At 40.4% G+C, this 25157-nt stretch overlaps 1 protein-coding gene across 1 annotated transcript in view; it reads left to right on the forward strand.

Annotated features, from left to right (window-relative positions):
• The window catches only part of adgrv1 (adhesion G protein-coupled receptor V1), a 566067-nt gene that overhangs the window by 42112 nt on the left and 498798 nt on the right, over positions 1-25157 (forward strand). The window contains 3 exon segments of the mRNA XM_060841343.1: positions 6910-7086; positions 7507-7730; positions 20099-20225. Of these exon segments, the coding sequence (XP_060697326.1) occupies positions 6910-7086; positions 7507-7730; positions 20099-20225 (528 nt within the window).

Here is a 25157-nt window from a genome sequence, read left to right on the forward strand (position 1 = left end):
AGAGAGGGCAGAAAAAAGTCCTTAGGTAGGTATAAAGAGCCTAAGTTAGCAGGTTCCCCATCCCATACCCTTGTACCTGATCATACAGTGTCCCCTTGTTCCAAAACCATTTCCTTGGTGACGGGGACCTTGGGGAATGGCATTAAATTCTGCTTGATATGCATTTAGATCATAATATCTTGGAGCAGCAGTAGACCATTCAGACACCCTAGGCAGCTTAAGGCAACGTAATTGTTGCCTTTCAGATATGTTATGCTTTATCTGATTGTGTCCTCATTAGCAGTTTCTGGTGTGTCCCAGATAACCCTGGACTCCCTTGTCAGTCAAAAATTTCTTCAACATGGCATCAAGTATGACCAAAGACCCAGTCTCCTCTTCTCTGGCAAAGAGAGTTGTAAATGCCAGTGCCCTAATTTCATCCCTAAATTCCCTTGTCGGCCATGGTCAGGCTATCTTTCCTGTTTTCTTTTTATGCCATTGGGAAAGGAAGAGTTGTTACAGTTCCTCTGCATACTCTTTAAATGTTTTCCACTACCTATCCACTGTCATCTCTTTAAGTAAGGTTCCTCAATTTATCATTGTCAGTTCACACTTCACACTATTGTAGTTCCTTCAATTTAGAATTAGGATCCGAGTCTCAGAACCAATTGTAAGTCTGCATTTTAATTATGAATTCTGTCATCATAGCTACTCTTCCCCAAGGGGCTTCACACAGCTAGATTGCCAGATATTCCTTTCTTAATACACAATGCTTAGTCTAAAATGGCCTGACCTGCAGAAGATAGAATTTGCTGGTCTGTAGATAGATACGTATAGGTGAATGCACCCTTCAAAGTATTCTCAGATATAAAAAAAAAATTTCCTGGCCATGTTGCCTGAACTTCAAGATTTTGAGAGAAAATTACATACTGAAAATTAAAAAGACCAAGAGCAATGATGCCATATCATCAGACCATTGCTGAAGCTTCTCTGCTTCTTCCTGTGCCACTGAAGTCATGGAAAATCATGTAGAAGTTACTGATTTGTACCATTTTGTGGTACTCCCACAGCCATCATACTATATGTGGTATTGCCTAGGAAACGTCTTTGTTTCTCTGTTTTTTTCCTGAGGAAGATGCAAGGGACTAATTGAGGAAAACAGCTGCAGGTTCTCCGTGCCTATTTGTTCAGGACACAGCTTGCTGCATTAGGCCTCTGAAACATTCTTCAAAGATTTTCATGCCTAAGCAATCATAAAAAATTGTCAGTTGCCCATATCTGTCCATCTAAAAAATGGTATACATGCATTTTCTGCAACATGCACATCCCTGATCCAAATGCGTGAACTTCCAATCAAACGCTTCAAGTATTTTAATGTCCCTTTTCCTATGTCTGTTGGCAGTCAAACTGAAGAGAAAATCCAAGCTTGTGTGGCATTTGATTTACTATTTGAGAACACTCAAGAATTCTGTTGTTAATACTGAGTCTGCAGAAAGAATTGGTCATTTATACCAGTAGACCACAAATGACTGTTTGAAAGTGCAATCCTTTTACATAAGAAGGGAGGTCAATAGACTGTTGGCTTAAAAAGAAAGAATCCTTGTCCAGAGATTGTGAATTTAAATTGGACCTCTGACTCTAGTTTATCTGAGAGGTGAAATAAGGTGGAATTTTAGAGGCAGTATCTTTTCTTAAGAATTACATTTTTGTGAATCTTCTGCAAAAAAAAGTTCAAATCTTAGGTGTTTCTGTAGGAGAAACAATGTTTTAAAATTTCATATTTGAAAACTGACTGCTGGTAATGTAAATTAATTTTATAGGAACAAGCAAAATGTTATTCTGATATAAATGTACATTTATTATTTTGAACTCTGGTTCACTTAGTTTAATTTTTATCTGGGCCGTCAATGCAAGCACGAAACTCACAGGAGAAATTTTAACTTCCAACTCACTTTCATGTTGCAAAGTCTATCTTCAATTCAAGCAGCATCCAAAGAGCAGGAGAATCGATGTTTCAGGCATGAGGCCTTCTTCAGGAATCCCGAAGAAGGGCTCATGTCCGAAACGTCGATTCTCCTGCTCCTTGGGTGCTGCCTGACCTGCTGCGCTTTTCCAGCAACACATTTTCAGCTCTGATCTCCAGCATCTGCAGTCCTCACTTTCTCCTATCTTCAATTCAATTCAATTTGTTATTTTCCCTGTTGTGAGAATATTGGACAAGTCAGATCTTTATGATGATTTAGTTTTATGGGCCACATCTTTTAAAAAATATAGAATTTATGGAAGAGCAAATAAGCAGCATATCATTTAGGACTGAATTGAAACCCTAAACAGTCATCTATGTTTTGCAAGTTCGCACAAACAAGCCTTAGTTATATTGACTAAATTGGAATACTGAACAGTGAGATCATGATTCTAAACAGTATGTATTGTATATACAACTTAGACCCAGACATTCAGGATTAACATGAGTAAACAGACAACCTGTGTCCAAACACTACACTTCAGTCGGTTGATACAGCCAAGGGCAGATCCCCTGTAGTTGCGAATAATACTGTGCTTCATGAAATCTCATTAATACTCTCTTCCATTCCACGTCTTCACTTTCCAAGACCAAGGCTTGGAATGACTTCAAAGCGTCTCTGACTCATATTGTGTCAATGACTGCTCATGTCTTGGTAGTTCAGACTTTTATTCAGAGACTATGTTCCCTAGGACGCCTGAGTCAGCTCCCAGGAAATAATCATTGGCGCAATTACAGCTGTTATCAAATAGCTAGTTTTACCAAGCTGTCTCTGAATTTCTCTAAGCACCGATCTTTCTCAGTTGAATGAACCAAGTGCTACTCCTTCATCCCACACTCAACTGCACTCAACTACAATTGGTTCCCATCCTTCTTAACTTTTTCCTGTGACACAGATATACGAGTCCCTCACACTTCTCTTGAGCTTTAAGAGACTGCTAAAAGCAGTTCTTTTGCTGCTTGGAACCACTTCTTTAGCATTTTCCCAGCTCCAAAATGCAATTAATGTCTCTTGACAAATAAACAAATAAATTGAAACCAGAGAACCTTTGTAATCTTCACCACTTCCATGAAAATCTAGTATACTCCGAGCTTTTTAAACCTGACTTTTAGGGTAAGTATCTCTGGTTTACAATGTTTTTCTTTGATTTGTCACACTGTGTTGTATAGCCTGTCAGAGTTCACTGAATACTTTAAAGTATGTTAGCTTTAACAACCAAACTCTCTGGACTGCCATTACTTGAAGTAGTTCAGGCACAATGAGCTGGGTTTTCTCAGCCCATGATAGACATGGGCAAAGGTGAGTCATTTCAGAAAATATAGTGAGATTGGAAAAATAAGATGGTCAACGTTGAAGGAAAGAAAACTTTTAAAAGGCAATATCTTTTTTGAAACTTCTGTAGAATGTTTCAATGGTGAAATGAGAGTTTTGCGAGTGAGTGGTAAGAAACTAAATTGCATGAGTTTATATCTCATTATTGCCTGTTCTCACTTTATTTATATATGTTTTGCTATTCTCCCGCATGACATAGAGAGACTGGACTGTGATAAGTAAGCATTTTGTTTCCTGAGGGAGGGGATGTCACATTTTTGCATTGTGAAGCCCTTCACATGGCAATAGCATTAAACAGACATGCATACAGATCAGGTGAAAGTCATGTGTCACCACATAATGTTATATGGGGACCTCACATAATTTACAGCTGTGTCCCTGAAAAGTTCTTGGTCATGAAAAGGAATCTTGATTATGTTATTCAGCTAATGCTAATGACCGTAAAGCTGAAGTAATGTCATGCGGACTGTAAATATTCACATTTCAACGTCCCATAGCCTGAATAAAATGCAGCAGTTGCTTACAGGTTATTCTGCTATAATGCGTGTTTCATCACCGCGAATTGCCTATGATGCAATTGATGAATTGTGGTGTTGTTTGGATAATACCAACTTTGGCCCAACAAGTCCACACCGACCCGCTGAAGTGCAACCCACCCAGACCCATTCCCCTATATTTACCCTTTCACCTAACACTACGGGCAATTTAGCAGGCCAATTCACATTTTTGGACTGTGGAAGGAAATCAGAGCACCTGGAGGAAACCCACGCAGACACAGGGAGAATGTGCAAACTCCACACAGTCACCTGAGGCTCGAATCAAACCTGGGACTCTGGTGCTGTGAGGCAGCAGTACTAACCACTGTGCCGCTGTTTTGCATTCTATACAAGCAGATCATACAATATGAAGTGTGTCAAGGAAGCAGAACAAAGTGCAGAACACAGTGTGCAGTGAAGGTGCAAAGAAAGGGAGATCAAAATGAACAATTAAGAGATGCATTCAAAAGTCTGACAACAGCGATACATGTCTTCAAACTTTTATATATTCTGCCTGATGGAAGCGAATATAACTAGGGTGGAGGGGTCTTTGATTATTTTCATTGCTTTCCCAAGGCTGTGTGAAGTATAGACGGAGTCAATGGATGGAAGTCTGGTTTGCATGATGAACTGGGCTATTTTCATGACTGTAGTTTCTTGCAATTGTGGGAAAAGCAGTTTCCATACCATGCTGTGATGGAATCTGATAGGATGCTTTCTATGGTGCATCTACAAAATTGGAAAGAGTCCTGGTAGATATGCTGAATTTCGTTTGCCCTGAGGAAGTGGAGACATTTTTGTGCTTTCTGGACCAACACATCAACATGGGTGGACCAGGACAGATTGTTGGTGATCATTACTGATGCTCTCGAGCATCTCCACCTCAGCAGCATTGATGCAGATGGAGTCAATGACCAACTCCTTCATTTTATTGATGTTGATGGAGAAATTGTTGTCTTTTTACCACACAGATAAGCACTTGATCTCTTTCCTGTATTTGATCTCATTGTTTTTTAAGATCCAACCTATAACTGTTGTCAGCAGCATGCCGTCATCTATACACTTACTAATGAAAGCTGTGGCAGTGGTGGCATACTTGTTTAGGTTGGCCATTGAATATGGACCAGTCCATTGACTTTAAACCGTCTTTTAAGAGCCCTTTCATTGCCTCAGACCAACACTGCTGTACTTTCTGTATTGGGTCCTCCACTTCAATTTCTGCTTGCAAGCTGGGAGGAGGAGCACAGCATTGTGATCTGATTTTCCAAAATGCAGATGTGGGATGGAGCAGTCGGCATCTTTGATGGTTGTACAGCGATGATTAAGGATGTTCAGACCTCTGGTGGGACAGGAGACCTGTTGATAGCATTTGGTAGCACATTCTTGAGATTGGCCTGGTTAAAGTCACCGGCTGAGATGAACAAGGCGTTGGGGTATTCTGTCTCGAGACTGCTTGTAGTGCTGTATACTTCGTCAAGTGCACTGTTCACTTCTGCATGGGTTGGGATGTAGACTGCTATCAAGATAGTGGAGGTGAATTCATGCAGCAAGTAGTAGGGATAGCACTTCACTGTTAGAGATTCTAGGGTCGGGGATCGATAACTTGCCAGGGTCACTGTCTCAAAGCACCGTGAGGTTTTGATTAGGAGGCAGACTCCACTGCTCCTTGCCTTGTGGTCCATTTAGTGAACTGAGAAACCCTCAGGTTGTTAGGTATAGTCAGCTGTAGCAGGACTGAGCCATGTCTATGTGAAATACAGCACACAACAGTCTCTCAATTCCCTTTGGTAGGTGAGTCGAGCTTTAAGTTCATGCCTTTTGTTCTTAATGGCTAAGATGTTTGCCAGGAGTGTGCTGGGGAGAGGGGATTTGAAACCCTGTAGTTTCAGTCTCACCTGAAATCCAACATGTTGCCCATGTTTCCTGGGTAGTTGGTTGCTCCTAATCGATCCCAGGCATTCTTGAGGGAAGTCTGCTGCTCCAAGAGGTAGGTGTATGCTCCCAATGGAGTCTTGAGTGTTCAAGAGTCTTGTGGCCAATTCGGTATGGCCTCCTTGACGTCAGGTCACCATGGGGTCAGGTCTTGTCCCCGCTGTGGTCGGGCCTCAGTTCTGGGTTTCCATGAGGAGGTCAGGAAGTCAGTAGGCCCATGGATCCCATGGGCTTGTGATTCCAGCGTCGGTAGTTGAGCCACCTTGGTGGTAGTACCTTTAAACCTGAAAGTAGATTTAAGACAACATTGATAGTAATTCTGATAGACTTAGAATTGAAGTTTAGAGGAGCAGAACGGTTACAAGATGTGTAAGAATAAAATCTGCTGCAGATAGCTCGCAAAATGTCATCACAGTCCAGCGCCACCTTTTGGTGCTCAAAGGATTTCTGTCTGCTCCCTACTCTCACCTCCAATAACATCATAAGCGGATGGGATGAGGTGAAGTTTGAGAATTTAAAATTTCTTAGTTTCATATCACCCTTAACTTAGCCATCCTTGGAGTCCAAAAAGCACCCCTTCCCGTCCGATTTTTTTTCATGTTTAATATATATTGCTCCATTTGGTGTTATGTCTTTTTGATGTCCATGCAAGAACTGTTTAGATTAACAAATAAAAGTAATCACCAGGTGTAACTGCCTTGTTACAATTGTAGTGGTTTTAAGTCTTTAAAAAGTCCAACCACTTCATTTGCTTGATATTTGGGCAGCACGGTGGCACGGTGGCACAGTGGTTAGCACTGCTGCCTCACAGCGCCAGGGACCTGGGTTCAATTCCCGCCTCAGGCGACTGTGTGGAGTTTGCACGTTCTTCCCGTGTCTGCGTGGGTTTTCTCCGGGTACTCCGGTTTCTTCCCACAGTCCAAAGATGTGCGGGTCAGGTCAATTGGCCATGCTAAATTGCCCCTAGTGTTAGGTTAGGGGTATGGGTGGGTTGCGCTTCGGCGGGTCGGTGTGGACTTGTTGGGCCGAAGGGCCTGTTTCCACACTGTAAGTAATCTAATCTAATCTAATAAATGAGACTGATAAACTTCTGTTAATACTTCCAGCTTGAAACGGTGGAGTTAGTAAACAAAGTTCCTCTTGTTACATCAGTGAGTCCCAGGCTGGGTGAACCTCTAAACATCTCACGAACAATTACACCTGACCTAGCAAATGGAGAAGTTGGATTTACCAGCAATGAAACTCTTCTTGTTTATGAACCAGAGAATTCTTCTGATAGTCAGGTATATATGAGCTTTAAATTATGGCTTCTTTCAGAAAACCAATGATGGTATGTAAGCATGCATGTATAAACTATCATTCCCATCAGCCTGTTCCATATGGTTGGGATGTTTAATGCATCCAAATCTGAATGCAGCCTGTTCCTCGAGAATCATATGATCTTCTGGAAAGAGCAATGAAAAGGCAATATGTGGAAGAAAATCTTATATATTTCTCAGCTTCTTGCATGATTTGAAAATAGTCCAGAAAATGAGGTGTTAAGACATACATAAAAAGAATTTCTTTCTGCACTGCTTTGGAGAATTTGTGCTTACCATCTTGGATACTGTGAATGATACAGAGAAATTTAATTTGGATAATGTCAATAGATAAATCATATACCAAAATGGTTATCACTTGGTTCTTGTGGTCTTTTGTTTCAGATATACATTGCTTTGCAACGTGACGGAACTGATGGCTCTGCAGAGGTTTACTGGCATTTGAAACCTACAGGGGTTAATCATCACAGTATCACCAATGATGACCTGGGCCCAATCAATGGGTCTGTTATATTCTTGTCAGGCCAGAGCAATGCCACAATCAACATTACAATAAAAGCAGATGACTTGCCTGAAATAAATGAGACTTTAATTATCTCATTAGACCGGTATGTGTTTTTTTCCCATGAGCACTGTTTGCTTATAATTTTAAAAAATCTGTTACCTTGCTCATTGATTTACAAGTATGACAAATACATAGAATTAGTGATGGTTACATTCTGGCTCAGTGGTACCATCTTGCCTCTTTTTAGCAGATTATGGATTTAAGAGCTCAGTGCACATTATCCAACATTATATTCCATGCTGTGCTGAATGATTTTTTTGATTAGCTCATGGGAGGTGTGTGTCACTGGCAAGTCAGCACTGCTTTCCCACTCCTACATGCCCTTGAGAAAGTGCTTTCCTTCATTTTTTTTTCCTTTTTGTTGGTGAGCCACTGCTTTGAACCACTGTAATCCATGTGAATGTACTTAGAAATATTGTAGGACAAAGTGAGGATTGCAGTTGCTGGAGATCAGAGTCAAAAGTGTAGTGCTGGAAAAGCACAGCCGGTCAGGCAGCATCTGAGGAGCAGAAGAATCGACGTTTCGGGCATAAGCCCGAATTTGGGATTCCTGATGAAGGGCTTATGCCCAAAACCTCGATTCTCCTGTTCCTCTGATGCTGCCTGACCTGCTATGCTTTTCTAGCACGGTTCTCTCAACTTAGAAATATTCTGTTTAGGATGAGGAATTAAATAGAAAACGTATTGTTGCCACCTTGGGTGTCAAAAGATCTTTAGATAATATTGGATGAAAGTAGAGATGTTAACCCAGGGATATTGGAAGAAAGTTGAGTTGTTAACCCAGGGATATTGGATGAAAGTAGAGATGTTAACCATACTATTGATTATAAACAGTTTTGTTATTTACTTTATTGTTGTTTGTGAGGCCTAATGTGTATATTGTCTGTCCTGTTTTCCTGTGCTATACTTGTGTGATTCAGTTCAATTCAGGGTCCTACACATTCTTTATTCAGTGTGTTATCCACCCTTGATATTCTCCATTCAGAACATACCCAGTGCTAATTGGAAAGTCAGTCCTGCCAATGCAGCAATCAAGCTGTCAAATCTTTTGGATAGCATTGCGAATGCCTGGCCTAGCTTCATATGATGCTTGGCTGACCTGGCCATCTCCATTACTCAGTGTGGTGAGCTGAAAAGGATAGTCCACAGGAAGAACTGGGCCTAGTCCAAAGAACTTTGCTGGCTTGATTTCCTTTAGTTAAATTGCAACAACTAGGTTAAGGGTTTTATGATATCAAGACTTGTGCCGGTCTTCTCCAATATCGAATCAGAAGTAAATGTGCTATCCAGATACATAAAATGGTACTGGAAATAAAGGTCAACATCCCATTGGGTGCATGAAGGTGGCAGGGGCATTTCAGAGTCCACACAGATTCGTAAAGTCCCCCACTGCCTGTTTCGAATGTTGTCTTTTCAATGTATTGTTCAATGATGGGTAGCTGGTTATAACCATAAGCCAGATGGAGATGGCAGAAATACTTTGCACCTTTGAAAACTGGTGCTTCCTCGATTTTAGGCAGAGGGCGAGCAACCTTGTGAGTGTTTACATTGAGTGCCTGGAAATTGACATCGATCCTCAGGTTTCTGTCTTTCTTCCTCATGCTGGGATGTTGTATGGATTTGACGATCCTTGGGTGATACTTTACCATAAGACTTCTGCAGATAATCCTGGACTTGCTTCCAATGATGGGAACTAGGATTCACTAGCAAGGAATTTTTACATATCTTTAGCCACAGTGGTTTACCAGGTCACTGCATCCAATGTTATTGTCATAATTTTTAATGAAAGTTGTTCCATATTTGGTGAGAGCAGAAACAAGCCCCCTCCTCTGGCTGTTCTCCAAGTTGCCAATGTCCAACTTTAAAACAAGGTTAATGGTATCTCCTCCAGTCTATCCACTCTCCACCACAGTGCTGGCGGGTTTAAAGGCAGCAATGGGCATTATGGGAGGTAAGCATCTTTAGTATTGAAATCAATACTCTGCATGCATTCTGCCCTTTATTCCCTCAGTGAGAAGGGTAATTCCCAGAGGTACGCCATGTGGGAGCTTTGCCATATGTGACATGTGATTCTCTCAAGACTTGATATTGATCATTTGGAGACAGCTGACAGGAGCCTTTATGAGCAAGTAACAAAACAGAATGATTCGTTACTACTCGAACAATCCTTGGCTCCTATAGAGGTTGCCGATTCTTGAGTGTTAGGGAGCAAGGTCAAAGATCCAACAGTTCCATCTGTTGACCTTCAAATGTGCCTTTCACAGATGTCACCATGCCAAGATGCCCACATATCTGTTTTGGAGGTGCTAATGTTGGACTGGGGTGAACAAAGTTAAAAATCACACAACACCAGGTTGTAGTCCAACATGTTTATTTGGAAGCACTAGCTTTTGAAGTGCCGCTCCTTCATCAGGTGGTTGTGACATGTTCACATGTTCAACCCAAATACCATGGGTTCTTCATTATCCTGCCTCCAGTCCAGGAGAATTATATAATTGTTCAACTTCACCAGCGCTAGGGATATGGAAACTAGATGTCCCCTTTTTCTGGCTTGAATGCATAAAATCGGTGTTGTAATTGTGTCAGGGTGCTGCTGTCCCAAAAACCCTAACCAGTACCTCAAAGATCCTCTATAGAATTCTTTGAACATCTGTACCTTTGCCCAATACTTTTTAATTGGTTGTTCTGCACAGATATTCCATCCTGAACAGTACCTGCTCCCTTACGTTGAGTCCCTTGGATGGTATAACCAGCTGTGTCTTCTTAATAAAGCATTCAGTCATGGATCATGAAGTGTTTCCAATTTTTCTGGCTAACTTGGGAATAGGATGTCTCACCTGGAATATTGTTTCCTCTTTTTTTGCAGCATCATATGAACATTCAGCAGGAGTCTGTGCTTGGATTTGACCTTAAGATCTGATTCCCTCCACCAATATCAGAGCATCCAGTGTTCCTGGAGCAACTTTCGCCTGCCTCATAGACATTGGCACTTTCAAATCCTCCACCATCCCCTCGTTTGCTGTTAGACGCTTTTCAAGCTCTTCCGTCATGTCTAAATGCCTGTGCAGTAGAATCCGACACAAAGAACATGAGATTTCAATATAGCCAAAAGATCATGAAGCAGGATTTCTTTTTCCAAATGGTATTAGGTCATTCCAAACCTGAAGGAAAGTTCAGGATATCCAAGGAACTATTGATAGCTGGTACATAGAACAACACCTGTAGGTCATACAGAGGAGAGCTGAAAATGTGTTGCTGGAAAAGTGCAGCAGGTCAGCCTGACCTGCTGCGCTTTTTCCAGCAACACATTTTCAGCTCTGATCTCCAGCATCTGCAGACCTCACTTTCTCCTCGAAGGTCATACAGGGGAACCTCGATGATCTGAAATTCGATTATCCGAACAAGATCGCAAGGTCTCGATGCTGGGCTAAACTGCGCTATCCAGCATTCAGTTATCCAAACATTTGATTATCCAAACAAAATATTCCCCGTCTGTGTCGTTTGGATAATAAAGGTTCCTCTGTATTGGGCTGAGGATTAGTTTGTCTGTCTTCTTCACCTTCCCGTCAGCCCTCCTTCTATCAAAGACATTTCTTTCCAGGAAGAGTCCATTTAACTGCTCCAACAACTCTTCCTCACCATTGCCACCTGCTGGTGGAGGTCCTGGTAAATTGTTTAACTTCTTTGCTCAGTGCCTTCCATCACTGTCATCACTTTGTGCTAGAGATCCTGTTACAAACCAAACAGAACAGCTAGATTTACTAAACGGTAGTGATTGTAATGAGGTCAGCCAGCTGGAATTCATAGATTATGCATTCCCTAATTGGGACTGTTAATCTTGCCCAATCAGGGATCCTTCGCTGACAGATATAAAAATCGGAGTCACCTGCGCGCACACACCATGGGTGCTGGGGACAAAATAAGCACTACTGCAGTTAGGTGGTAGTGTGGGGGTTTTAAAATTTAAAAAAAGGAAAAAAAAGAAAGAAAAAATAAAAATTGGAGTGTCAGAGATACTGATATTCTAGTAGCTGGCTCTGAATGAGGCAGTACTAAAGTCATGGATGTTCATGTGTAAATTATGGGTGACTTGGTGGTGGATACTGGCCTCTGTAGTTATTTCATAAACCTAACTTTCATAAGGTTTATTTTGTCTATGTGCTTCATTTATAAAGTGATTTTTCTTTTTTGTACAAAAGAAACAAAAAACTGACAAAGCACATGTAGTTAAACCTACAGCTGCCTTTATCCATTTATATGTAGTCTGGGAGCTGGTCCTGATAATGAAGCTATTTTCGGTCTCCTACTTCAGTTCCTGTTTGGTAGACTCCCTTTTCCCTTTAGCCTGTCAGTTTAATTTTAATGCAGAACAAGAATTGGGTGGGTGGGACAAGAGTGGAGTGAGCCTTGCCCGTGAAAGGAGTTTTGGGTATTTTGTATGCCTGTCCTCATGTACATGCTCCAGTTTAACCACTGGAAATGATAGCTGCCTGATAATCAAAAGTATAATTTTGGAAACCAGGAGCAACTTCTAGAACCAAAGGAATGGCCATCAGCACTTAAGACTGTCATGGGGAGGATATTTTTGGAGGTTTCACTGTTGAAAGGCAATAAGCCTTAGGTTTCATCGGCCTATTCTTTCATACAATCCTATTTGTCCTCCAAGGAAACTGAAACTGAAACAACATTCCTGCTTGGGCCTGTTCAGGCCTCAGCTCCTTTCTGAGCTATTTTCATGTGGTGGGAAAAGCAACAATTCCTTCCTGTTTTATTAAAATGACAGCTCAAGCATGATGATGTCATTTGAGCCCTGATTTATTTAAAAGAAAAACCTCACTAGTAACAAGTTAGTTGTACGTGTCCCGTGTGAAGCATTATCTTCCAGGAGTATATAACATAAAATTCAAATATGCAGGCAGGTCTTTCCAGCCATGGGAAACATGTTTGTGATTTCCTGACTCTGCTCCTGTTTATCCTCTGGAGCCTGTGCTTGTGTAAGTCATGTTATAGGCTACTACGCCACCCTTGCTATTGTAACTGTTATTGTAAAGTATTTGATTATATACCATTGGTGTATATAAATGCACGAGGATGAAAATATCAAAGTCCTGTTTTACAATAATTTATATTTCAGTATTTTCCCTCTTAGTATTTCAATTTGCTTAAATAAAGCAACTATTAATTGGATTTAGAGGTTGTGAGAGGCACCTCACTTCTATTAAGTTACAAAATTATCTATTTCAATTTCCCATGAAAATGTGAAGAATGTGTAATTGTTCAATTACACAATATCCACTACATTGTTGATTTTATTATCATGTTTTTTTTTAGTGAGTAATAAGGTGACCACCATTTGTTTGGTCACCAACCAATGCAGACTGTAGTTAATTGTGATTGACTTCTTCCTGCAGCAGTGACTTTGAGTTTGCTAACAAGCTTTGCTGTTGACACCAAATTGACAATGTAAATGAGGCACTGCAGCTGCTGCCAGCGTTGGCATGTATCACTAAAAGTCCTGTTTCCAACTCTGCCTTTCACACTCCTTTCAATTGGAACACGAGATTCAGAATGGGCTTGCGGTCAGAAGAATAGGCAACCATGTATGTTGGCAGCTAGCAAGTGCCTGCCTGAAATACACACAGCAGCCCCACGCAGACCAACAAAGCATCTTGTGAACACTGGCAGCAGTTAAATCATCACACATTGAAGATTTGTAAAAACATTTTGAAACCGCTATCGACAGAGTGGGGGGGAAGAAAAATTATTGCTGCAGCAAGTAATCAGTGGACTGTCAGTGGAATTGGCAGGAAGGGAGATAGTGGGACCAAGAAGGTAGCTGGGAGCCTCACAGAGAAGATATTCAGTCACTGTCTCTCAGATGGCGAAGTTTCCTGGCAGTGGGCAGGAGACGGACTATGAGGTGATCGCCTATCTACTTTAGAAGGTGGGAAACTAATATGTAAAATGAAGGTTCCATTAAGGGCCGTCTAATAGACCACCAGTATTTTGGTGACAGCAGGGCAGCTCCTTGCCATATGTAGGCAGCTGAGACTTCACAGAGGGGGCCTTTCCTGTTGAGGCTGCTCAGACATCAGAGCGTGTGCTGCTCTGTTTTAAATGGGACCAGCAAGAACACGTGGGGAGGCAAGTTTATAAGCAGCCAATTAGAAGACTGCCTGTGGAAAATCTGCCAAGCCAGCCCTTGCTATGAAGCCAGAGCCAGCCGTCAGAGTTAACAGAGCCCCTGACAATCCAATTTCTATCTGTCAGCCAGACCTCCCTGATTGACCAGATTAAAAGCCTCAGTCAGGAATTCCTATTCAATGAGGTCCACCTGGCTGACCTTGTTACAGCCACTACAGGTTTTGTATGTTTCTGTGGGCAAAAATTAGCAGATGATGCTAGATTACATTTGATATAGTGAACCAGTTCAAAAATCAGCATCACTTAAAATCCTCCTTAAAATCATGGAAAAGTGCATTCCATTAGGAAAAATAACTCATCGTTCACATTTGTACCTATTAGTGACAAATCTATTGAATTCAATGTCAGCAGTTACTAAATATTGCAAAAAGAAATTTGTTTGTGCACTGATTTTTTTCTAGCTATATGTGAAAATGGTGCATTTAGCAGAATAAGCACATGTTCCAAACACACAGGTAAAGAGAACTTTACATTGATATTTATGGGTACAAGGACAGTAAGGTATTACAAAACCTGAAATGACATTTCTGTAGCTGTTGCAGTTTGCCCAAGTGCTGTGTGCTGTGTTTAGTAATCATTATTTTTGGATTTATCTTGACATTGTGCTATGAGTCAACCTTGACACTCTTTTTTTTTATACGGTCACACTAATTCATTGAGAAATAGTGAGCTCTCTGAATACATTTTTACTCAAAACAAGTAAGGTTTTTGTAGTGTGCATGTTATGCAATGTTGCACAAGGACAAAATAACCTTTTTCTTATTCTACCTTCTAAAATTATGGAAATGAAATTCATATCTCCCACCACTCTGTCTACAGGGTAGAGACAGAAAGGTTTGTGGTATACTTTGGGTAAGTAGAGTAAATTGTGTTGTTTAGGTTTGGCTGCCACTGTCATGATTCTCATTTATTTGATGTCTTGTGAATGCAGTATTAACACACGCATCATCTGTTGCATGTGGCATGATTAAAATGAAAGAACCTTTTGGTTCACAACATGTAAAGTGGCTCATTAGCATAGTAGGTTTGCTTCCATGGTTACTCTCCTTGTTTGGTGGCTGCTTTGGTAATTCATTAATAATTAAAGAGGAAAACAGTGCCAAGAGGATCTTGAAGAAGCATTGTTTGCTTATCACAATTTTATCCCAGGTAACCTACTTTGCATTGCCATTTTGCATTTGCTTCACATGAAATTAGCCTTATGTATAAATTTACATTTGAATGGAGACAAACACTAATCAAATAGTTTACATAGTGCTGTTCTGTCATTATTGATGTCGACATCAGCGTGGCTATAGATCATGCTGTTGAGACTGTTGTAGAGTTGAAAATTGAAATGGGTCAATGCTTTCTTGGTTACCATGTAAAATTGTGCACTGTCTTGATGTTTACTGATTGTTTGTGATTTGAGAATGCAACCTTACAATTTCTGAATTTTGCACGCAAGAACTAAGATTTGCATTGTGAAACCATCAATATACATTTTTATTCTACAAAATTCGTTAATAAAATTAATATACATCAAGGAACTAGAGGACACAGTTGATTGGCAAACTGGTTTTGGGACCCAAGTTTTCAATCCAATACAGTGAAGCAGTGAACATTGACTTTGTTGCTTGCAAAGGTCAAATACAGAATTAGCTTTATTGGATTTCATCCGACAGCAGAAAATGTCTCAAGTTTCTTGAAATAACTGGAACGTTGAATGGAGTCAATTAGTATGCATGTTAGAATTTATTAAAGCACTAACACAGTTTACTCTCAAAAAGTAGTTGAGTTTGTGACAAATAAGGTGGCAGGAATAATTTTATTTGAAGTAGAGAATGTTGAGGTCAAATGATCATTATGTTATTGACATTAAGGTTATAAAAACTGACCAATTTTTTTGCTCCCTTTTTTCTTTGCAAAGTTACTTGAGTAGTGTCCAGGAGATTAATTCCTGAAAACACTAGAAAAGTGTACACTTTCAGATTTTGGCAGAAAGGCCACCTGGCCAAAATGTTTACTGAGGCCCAGCAGTGACTTAGATAACTAATTTAAGGGGCAAAACACCAGAAATCTGTGAATTATTCAATGCAATTTACTTGAAGTGACGTGCAAAAATGACTACTATATGGTGGACATTTGGTCTTGCTGATAAACAGATGTTCTGCTACTGGCTTGTTCTGATGTTGGATTCTTATACAATTCTCTGGCCCAGAAATGGCTTGAGGAGCCAGGAGACAGCATGACAAGAAGTGGCCAGGGCAGCACAGGACATTAGTAATTGTTTTTAAAACTAATTGTTGTGAAAGAAAGGTGGAACTGCATTGACACTAGTGTGCACGGGATGTGGTGATGTCAGCAGCCCACGTGCAGGCTCATTGTGAAGTCAGTCACAGCTGACTGACATCACTGATCATGTGCAGGGACCATGGGCCATTTTGTTGGTCATTTTGCTGTTCAGAATAACAGCTCCTTTCTTAAGTGTTTGCTCATTAGAGGTTGCTAGTAAGGCCAGCATTTATATAATGATTCAACAGTTAGATTTCAGGAATGCACAAATATAGGAGCTAGCATCAAGAACTATTCCAATCAAACCTACTCCAGCATTCATAGAAACATAGGAAAGGAGTAGGCCATTCGGCTTGTCAAGCCTGCCCCACCATTCAACACCATCATAGCTGATCAAATATTTAAGTGCCTTTTTCCCATCCCATCCTCTCAGCCATGTATGCCAGTGATAATCAGAAATCTATCAATCTCTGCCTTAAATATACTTAAAGTTTATGTGACCAGTGACATTGCTACCGATGTTTTTATCTGGGACACATGGGGTATATGTTCTATAATCACTTCTCTCGGCAAACAATGATTTCTTTACTAACTTTTCCATGTACCTTCATGCTAACTTTGTGATTCATGCATGGGCCAGCCAGATTGTTCTATATCTCTGAGCTCAGCAATTTCTCACAAAATTGATAATATACTTCTTTTTATTATTCCTGCTAAAATTGAGAATTTCACATTTTCCTACATTATACTTCATTTCCCAGATTTTCCCCCACTAACTTCACTTATCTATCCTCCTTGTGCTCTGTGGGGTATTCAAACCAAGGTTCCCAGAACATTAGAATGGGGCTCTAGATTACCAATCCAGTGGCATTACTACTGTGCCATCACCTCCACAGTATCTGTATTTATATTTTAGCCAGTGTGTGGGTAAATCCCACAAGTTACCCTTAATTTGGCTACTTATTAAGAACGCTCACAGATAATTTAGTATTGAAACAATGGTTTAATTATTGCATGTAGCAACTAAAATAAGACATCTCAAGTTAATTAGTTCACCTCACAACCTAATTTGGAGATTAGCCCTTGATTAATGATGGAATCTGGCCAGGATTTCACCAAAAGTGGTCTGTCTCTGGAAGTATCCAGGGTTTAAGCCTTGTACAATGTTGTTCTTCAAAGGTCTGTTACTGACTTGTTCTGGTGTTGGATTCTTACACAGTTTTTTTCTTTCAAGCTTGTAGTGTGATCTTATTTGTGATTCAGAAGATTCTTTCAGTACCAACAATGATTACTCTTTCTGGAGACCTCAAGTCTGTAGCTTGCCTTCTTATCAGAAGTAGCCCTTCTGTTCCTTGTTACATTCAGAGTTAGCTGTCTGTTTAATATGCAGCTTTTCTGCAATTAACCCAGTTCTTCATTAACTTTTCACAAGACTTAATTGCCCATTTGTCACGGGGTAGCATGTTACCAAGCAGGTGTTATCTCCTGTCCACCAGGAAACAGATTGTTTATGTTGATCTTTACATATGACTTTTAATTCCTTCTTTATAACAATGCCTCCTTGTCTCTTTCATCTTGAGAAACAGTCTATTCCAGCAAGAGTAATTGCTGATTCTTTCAATCCATGAGCAGTTATTAAAGCTGTGAGGCTTACATCGTTGCACTAGTTTTCTCTTGTAACTTAACTTTACACTTGTTGAATTTTTTTGTCATCCTTTGCTGCTTTTTATATTCTGTACAATCTTATGACCTGCCACCCATTTTTGTGCCGTGAAATGCTTTTGCTTTCAATCTGAGACTATCTGTAACTTGCAAGGAAATTATGGATGGCAGGCATTCAGAATGGATGAAATATGTTTATGTAAAGTAATATCATAGTTCAGCATAAACTGGAGAGTGAAGATGACATGATAAGAAAGGGTGTAATATGGACAATCAAAGACATCAGTGGTCTGACAGCATGGTGCTCTGCTAGACTTTGGTACGCTAGACAAATCTGTCAAAAGTGATATGCTGAACTTTCCAACGACTCCATTGCTGTCCTCCCATTATTCCAACTCATTCAAAATTCAGCAGCTCATCATCCTGCCTCTTACTCATGTTTCTCCTGGTCTATAAGGAGTGTTGGAAAGGCTACTGCTTTCTTCTTGTGGTCGCTTCTGCCTCACTGCAACTGCCAGTTTTCCTCAGGTGGGAGTCTCAGTCAGTCACAGTTCAATCTGTAAGACATGATACATCTGATTATTTTAGCCTAGTTAAGTACTTAAACTAATAATCAGCCTCCTAGGAGCAGGCTGACTGCTTGTAAAACTTGGTGGCTGTTGAGTTAAAGTTTGCTTCCCAATGTCTCAAATATTTAACTCCCTCTGTCCACAGCCTATCCCACCTGCTTGTCCAGGTTAAAACTCTGCCCTCTATTTCTATGTAGATTTGGATGAGGTGGCGATAATGGCCATAAAGGTCAGTTTATCTGGATCACTCACTGCCCCTATAATATAACTTGTTGATGTTAGAATTTCTTTGTTGATTTGAGCACAATGTTGGCATCAAAATGACTAAAGTGAAAATTATGCTCTATAATGTGAACGTTGATTTGAATCATGGGTTGGTTATTACGTGCATTGCCAAGTGTTTTTCAGCGGTTTGCATGTAAAATAGAATGAGACGCCCAGCCCATCATCTTCCTACACACTGACAAGCTCACTCCTATAATAAATGGCAGGCAGGTCACAAAATTGACAGTTTGCCTATGATTCAGTCTCTCAAAATTACCCTGCCAACACCATAATACTGCTGGAATTCCTAAAGGGAATAGGCAGCCCATTATTTTTAAATATTTTAAAGCTATTTTTAGAGTTGCTATGTATGCACTGGGGTCACCCCTTGAAGGTGGTAGCTCCCTTTGTTCCTTCTTGTATGGATCACTCATTCCCAATCCCTCAACTCAAAGTATCCACCCCATCAATGGCCCTTATTTATTCCAAATGGGGGTTCCTTTGGGCCTTTTTTCTGGCATTGGTTGCTGGTTCTGGTAGTGCCCACTATTGAGGTCTGGCACCTCTGGGACTGTTAATGCTATCGGTCAATCTGATTGGCACCAACTCCAGAGGGTGGAATCTCCTGCCACTGAGAAGCAGCATTCCCATTATGTGCTGATTTGGCGCATTATGACTGTGGGATGGCCTTGTTCTGAATCCATTGTCTGTACACAACGTTACATCTGGAGTGGGCTTTGCTGTGCATTCTCTTGTTCTGTATTGCATGGTTTGTGTTTTCCCATGGTATATGATAGTATATTAATAAGCTAAACACTCATGTAATAATTCTATGTACCTGTAAGTTAAATATGTTTGGTACTGCATAAATTTATTTTTGTTATTTAATAATTAGATTACTTACAGTGTGGAAACAGGTCTTCAGCCCAACAAGTCCACACCAAACCTCCGAAGAGCAACCCACCCAAACCCATTCTCTGACATTTACCCCTTCACCTAACACTATGGGCAATTTAGCATGGCCAATTCACCTAACCTGCACATTTTTGGACTGTGGGAGAAAACCAGAGCACCCGGAGGAAACCCACGCAGACCCAGGGAGAACGTGCAAACTCCACACAGAAAGTTGCCTGAGGCGGGAATTGAACCTGGGTCTCTGAGGCAGTAGTGCTAACCACTGTGCCACCTGTGCCACCATGCTTTTGATTTTAGTCGAATAATGGCAGCACCAGAACAAATTTTATATGACGACAGTTGGTTGTGTACTATTGGAAAAAAAATTCTAACTTGCTTCAAAAATGTGATTTCTCTCAACATTGTACTTGGTTTTGATTTTGTGCACATTAGTTAGCAAGTATTTTTGTTAAATAGTATGCTCTATTTGGATGCATGTGAACCTGAAGCAAATACAGTTTTTGACTTTATCTTTCATTTGCAGAACTAACTCTGAAAACCAGATCATGAAATCAGGATTTATCAGTCGAAAGATAATTATTTTACAAAATGATGACCCAGGTGGAGTATTTGAATTCTCCCCACAAACGAGAGGACCATATTTTGTCAATGTAAGTGTAGATGGATGGTGTTCAAAATGAATAGTTCTATGGAAAATTGTAAATAAAGTACAGCTTTATTTGATTCCCTAGGAATCAAGTTTCTTCATATCATAGGCTATTGATGTGTTTGCATTTTCCTAGCTTTAAAAGGATACATTCATGAATAATATGACTTCACCTGGAAGTTTCATCTTGCCATCAAATAGGGAAGGGGGTCAAAACAAATGGAATTTTACTATGCAGCTATAATTAAAAATATATGTATAATCAAGTTTACAATTTATAGTACTGACTAATAAATTATACTTAATATATTAACATTTTATTATTTAAACAAAGTGTTACAAGTAAGTGTCCCCAAGTTGTTCCAATTCTTGGTGAGATATTGGTAAATGCTTGTCCTCCAGGAGAGGCAAGATGAACATGCTTCCCTTTATCCAACCTCCCGCTCACTTGATCCTAATGAAGTTAGCTTAAAAAGGATCTTTCCTGCGTGGATATCATTACCCAACACGAGTCCATTTTTGTTTCAAAAGGAACCAATTTAACCAGACTTCCTTGAATTAAAGTTAAGAGTGAGTTTATTTGCTACTAATAGATGTGAAAAGATGTGCAGAGAAGTAAGTCCAAAAAGGTAAAATAAAAAAACATATTTTTGGCATGTTCATAATGAATAGATTATGAAACATTACAGCTGTTAAAGTGGCCGATCCTGGTATCGCTGACTTTGGTCGTGAAGTAGTTGTTTCCAGACTTTTAGTTCTGCAGTTAGCTGCGAGGAGTTTGAGCAGTTTCTTTCAACAAGTTTATTTCAAAGTTCAAGCTTTCAGAGCACTGCTTGTACTTCAAAATAAACCTGTTGGACTATAACTGATGTTGTGTGATTTTTAACTTTTGTCCACCCAAGTTCTACACCAGCACCTCCACATTATGTCTTTCAACAATGGCTTTGTTAACAGATTTCAGCAGTTGGAGAGAGATTTTATTTCATTTTATCTGCACACACAGGGCTAAGCTGTGTCCTTGTATAGCACACTTTTATACAGCATATCTCAAATCACAAGCTAGTACACTAGCATTCCAGTATTCTTCAGCACATTGGGACTAGGGACTGCTGTGGTTTCTTAACTCTCTTTCTTCACAATACTTGGAAAAGTAAAACACAAATTCTTTTGCCCAGAACTACCTTTTCTCAACTCATCATTATCCACAGTCTGCGACATAAACGAGAAGAGATCACAGTTCAGTATTTTGAATGACGTCTCTTGTTTTGAAGTGTTGCTATCTGATATTCCTCTGACACTCTTCTGGGTGTGACATTTCATGATGCTTCTTGGGGCTCAGTGTAATCCACATGAATTTTCCCATGTTGCCACTGAATTTACATTCTCGGGCATCTTTTGGCTTGAATGTAATTTAGTTGAAGAGAAACGCATGTTGTACTTATACTTTCAATGTATCCATAAGTAGTTTGGGGTTATGATCCATTTCATGACAACAGACGTTCTTTGCAGAGCACAGGATTGGAGAACAGACACTCCTAATGTTAAGTGGTTGCAATGAGGGACAGATAAAGCAAACTCTTTTTTTGAACGATTTGTAGGAAGTTCTATTGTCAAGAATAATCATTTCTTTAAAATGAAGCCTGACAAATGAATGTGTGTTGTTTCTCTGTCAGCGATCCACTCTGTGAGCCTTGTCTCTTGGAAGGGGGCTATGTCAGCTTTTAGCCTGTCAAGTTAATCATAGCTGTTCCGCATGTGTCATCAACCAGCTGAAAGCTGTCTCTCAGTTTGACACACATATTTTTGACTTTTCAACTTACCAGTCAAAGAGTTGGCATCTTCTCTCTCTTAATTCATTTTGTCTGTTTTCTAGTCTGTTTAATTCCACTCACTAGTTGATGGTTTTTGATTCAAAGAGACTAACAAATCTCACACATTTGCAGTCTTAAGCAATCTAGTTTCCGAAGCAAAAACAAATATTGCTGAAAAAGCTCAGCAGGTCTGGCAGTACTTGTGGAGAGAAATCAGAGTTACCGTTTCTAGTCGAATGACTCACTAGTTTCTATAATCTTTGAAGTAGTTCTATTTAAAATTTAGAATACCATGATTTCCTCAGATACTTTTATAGTTAATATTTTGATATTGGTATTCTTTGGGGAAAAATTGCTATTTGTAAAATTGTATATCATAAACTAATTAAAATTAAAATAAATAATGGCAGCTAAATTTGAGACTGCACTTCACCATGCGTTAGCCTTATTACCATGATCTTCATTAAGCATAAAGACCTACAGGGTCTGCTGGTCCAGTGTGGTCAAGAAAAACCTTACGAGTCTCATGTCCAGTAAAAGAGGTTATTTTACTGGGCATGAAGTCGCTTATTACATGTTACAGTGTCATAGAGTCATAGAGATGTACAGCATGGAAACAGACCCTTCGGTCCAACCTGTCCACACCGACCAGATATCCCAACCCAATCTAGTCCCACCTGCCAGCACCTGGCCCATATCCCTCCAAACCTTTCCTATTCATATACCCATCCAAATGGCTCTTAAATGTTACAATTGAACCAGCCTCCACCACATACTCTGGCAGCTCATTCCATACACATACCACCCTCTGCATGAAAAAGTTGCCCCTTAGGTCTCTTTATATCTTTTCCCTCTCACCCTAAACCTATGCACTCTAGTTCTGGACTCCCCAATCCCAGGGAAAAGACTTTGTCTATTTATCCTATCCATGCCCCTCATAATTTTGTAAACCTCTATAAGGTCACCCCTCAGCCTCCGACACTCCAGGGAAAACAGCCCCAGCCTGTTCAGCCTCTCCCTATAGCTCAAATCCTCCAACCCTGGCAACATCCTTGTAAATCTTTTCTGAACCCTTTCAAGTTTCACAACATCTTTCTGATAGGATGGAGACCAGAATTGCTCACAATATTCCAACAGTGGCCTAACCAATGTCCTGTACAGCTGCATCATGACCTCCCAACTCTTGTACTCAATACTCTGACCAATAAAGGAAAGCATACCAAACGCCTTCTTAACTATCTTATCTATCTGCGACTTTATTTTCAAGGAGCTATGAACCTGCACTCCAAGGTCTCTTTGTTCATCAACACTCCCTAGTGTATAAGTCCTGCTAAGATTTGCTTTCCCAAAATGCAGCACCTCGCATTTATCTGAATTAAACTCCATCTGCCACTTCTCAGCCCATTGGCCCATCTGGTCCAGATCCTGTTGTAATCTGAGGTAACCCTCTTTGCTGTCCACTACACCTCCAATTTTGGTGTCATCTGCAGACTTACCAACTGTACCTCTTATGTTCGCATCCAAATCATTAATGTAAATGACAAAATATAGAGGACCCAGCACTGATCCTTGTGGCACTCCACTGGTCACAGGCCTCCAGTCTGAAAAACAACCTTTCACCACCACCTTCTTTCTTCTATCTTTGAACCAGTTCTGTATCCAAATGGCAAGTTCTCCCTTTATTCATGAGATCTAACCTTGCTAATCAGTCTCCCATGGGGAACCTTGTCGAACACCTTACTGAAGTCCATATAGATCACATCTACTGCTCTGCCCTCATCAGTCTTCTTTGTTACTTCTTCAAAAAACTCAATCAAGTTTGTGAGACATGATTTCCCACACACAAAGCCATGTTGACTATCCCTAATCAGTCCTTGCCTTTCCAAATACATGTACATCCTGTCCCTCAGGATTCCCTCCAACAATTTGCCTACCACTGAGGTCAGGCTCACCGGTCTATAGTTCCCTGGCTTGTCTTTACCGCCCTTCTTAAACAGTGGCACCACGTTTGCCAACCTCCAGTCTTACGGCACCTCACCTGTGACTATTGATGTTACAAATATCTCGTAAGAGGCGCAGCAATCACTTCTCTAGCTTCCCACAGAGTTCTCGGGTATACCTGATCAGGTCCTAATTTCAGGTTACTTCATGTTGTTACACATATTATGGGCTGAATTGTACAGGTTGCGGTGGCTCAGTGGTTAGCAGTGCTGCCTCACAACATTAGGAACCTTGGTCCGATTCCACCTTCGGGTGACTGTGCAAACTCCACACAGACATTCTCCCTGTGTCTGCATGGTTTACCCTGGGCTGTTTGGCTTCCTGCCATGGACCAAGGATGTGCAGATTAGGTTGTATGCCTATAATGTTCAGGGATGTGCAGGCTACATGGGTTAGCCATGGGAAATGCAAATTTATAGGGTTAGGGTGAGTGGGATGCTTTTCAGAGTGTCAGTATGGATTTGATAGGCTGAATGGCCTGCTTCCACACTATGGGGATTGTATGACTTGCGTTTTGGTGAACCATTTGGCAGAATCGGCTTAGAAGTCCGCTGAGGCATAACTTGATGCTGAGATCAACTTGCCCCATCTCTTTCCATTAGTGGCTTATCAACATTCCCACTGGGCCATGAATAATTACCAATTGATGGTGATTAACAACATGCCACATTAATATTCAGGTTGCAATTTGACCAAACTTGCCCGTAATAACTCAAGAGGCCTGACTGGAAAGGAACATCATTTATTGTTGAACACCAAAATAGAGCCTCTACCTATGGCATCCATAGCCTAGTCCCAGTCGGTGACAGATAGTTCTGAATTGAATTCACTTTATTGTCACATGTACTCAAATGAGTTCAGTGAAAAGTTTTTAAGTCACCACTTATAGCAGCATCAAAGGTACAAAGATACCGAGGTACAGCTCCTTCAGTTACAAGCTTAGTTACAGTGTAACAATGTCACATGGTGCCATCTTACATAGAGAGTACGTATGTACAAGCCTTAGTTACAGAATAGAGAAATGAGAAAATAAAAGTTACATTCCAGTTATACACAGTATAACCATATGTTAGAAAAACAAGAAGCAAAGTTAAAACGACAAACTTCACAGTCTCTCTCCGAGT

The sequence above is a fragment of the Hemiscyllium ocellatum genome, chromosome 2, assembly GCF_020745735.1.
Source record: "Hemiscyllium ocellatum isolate sHemOce1 chromosome 2, sHemOce1.pat.X.cur, whole genome shotgun sequence".
Classification (NCBI taxonomy): domain Eukaryota; kingdom Metazoa; phylum Chordata; class Chondrichthyes; order Orectolobiformes; family Hemiscylliidae; genus Hemiscyllium; species Hemiscyllium ocellatum.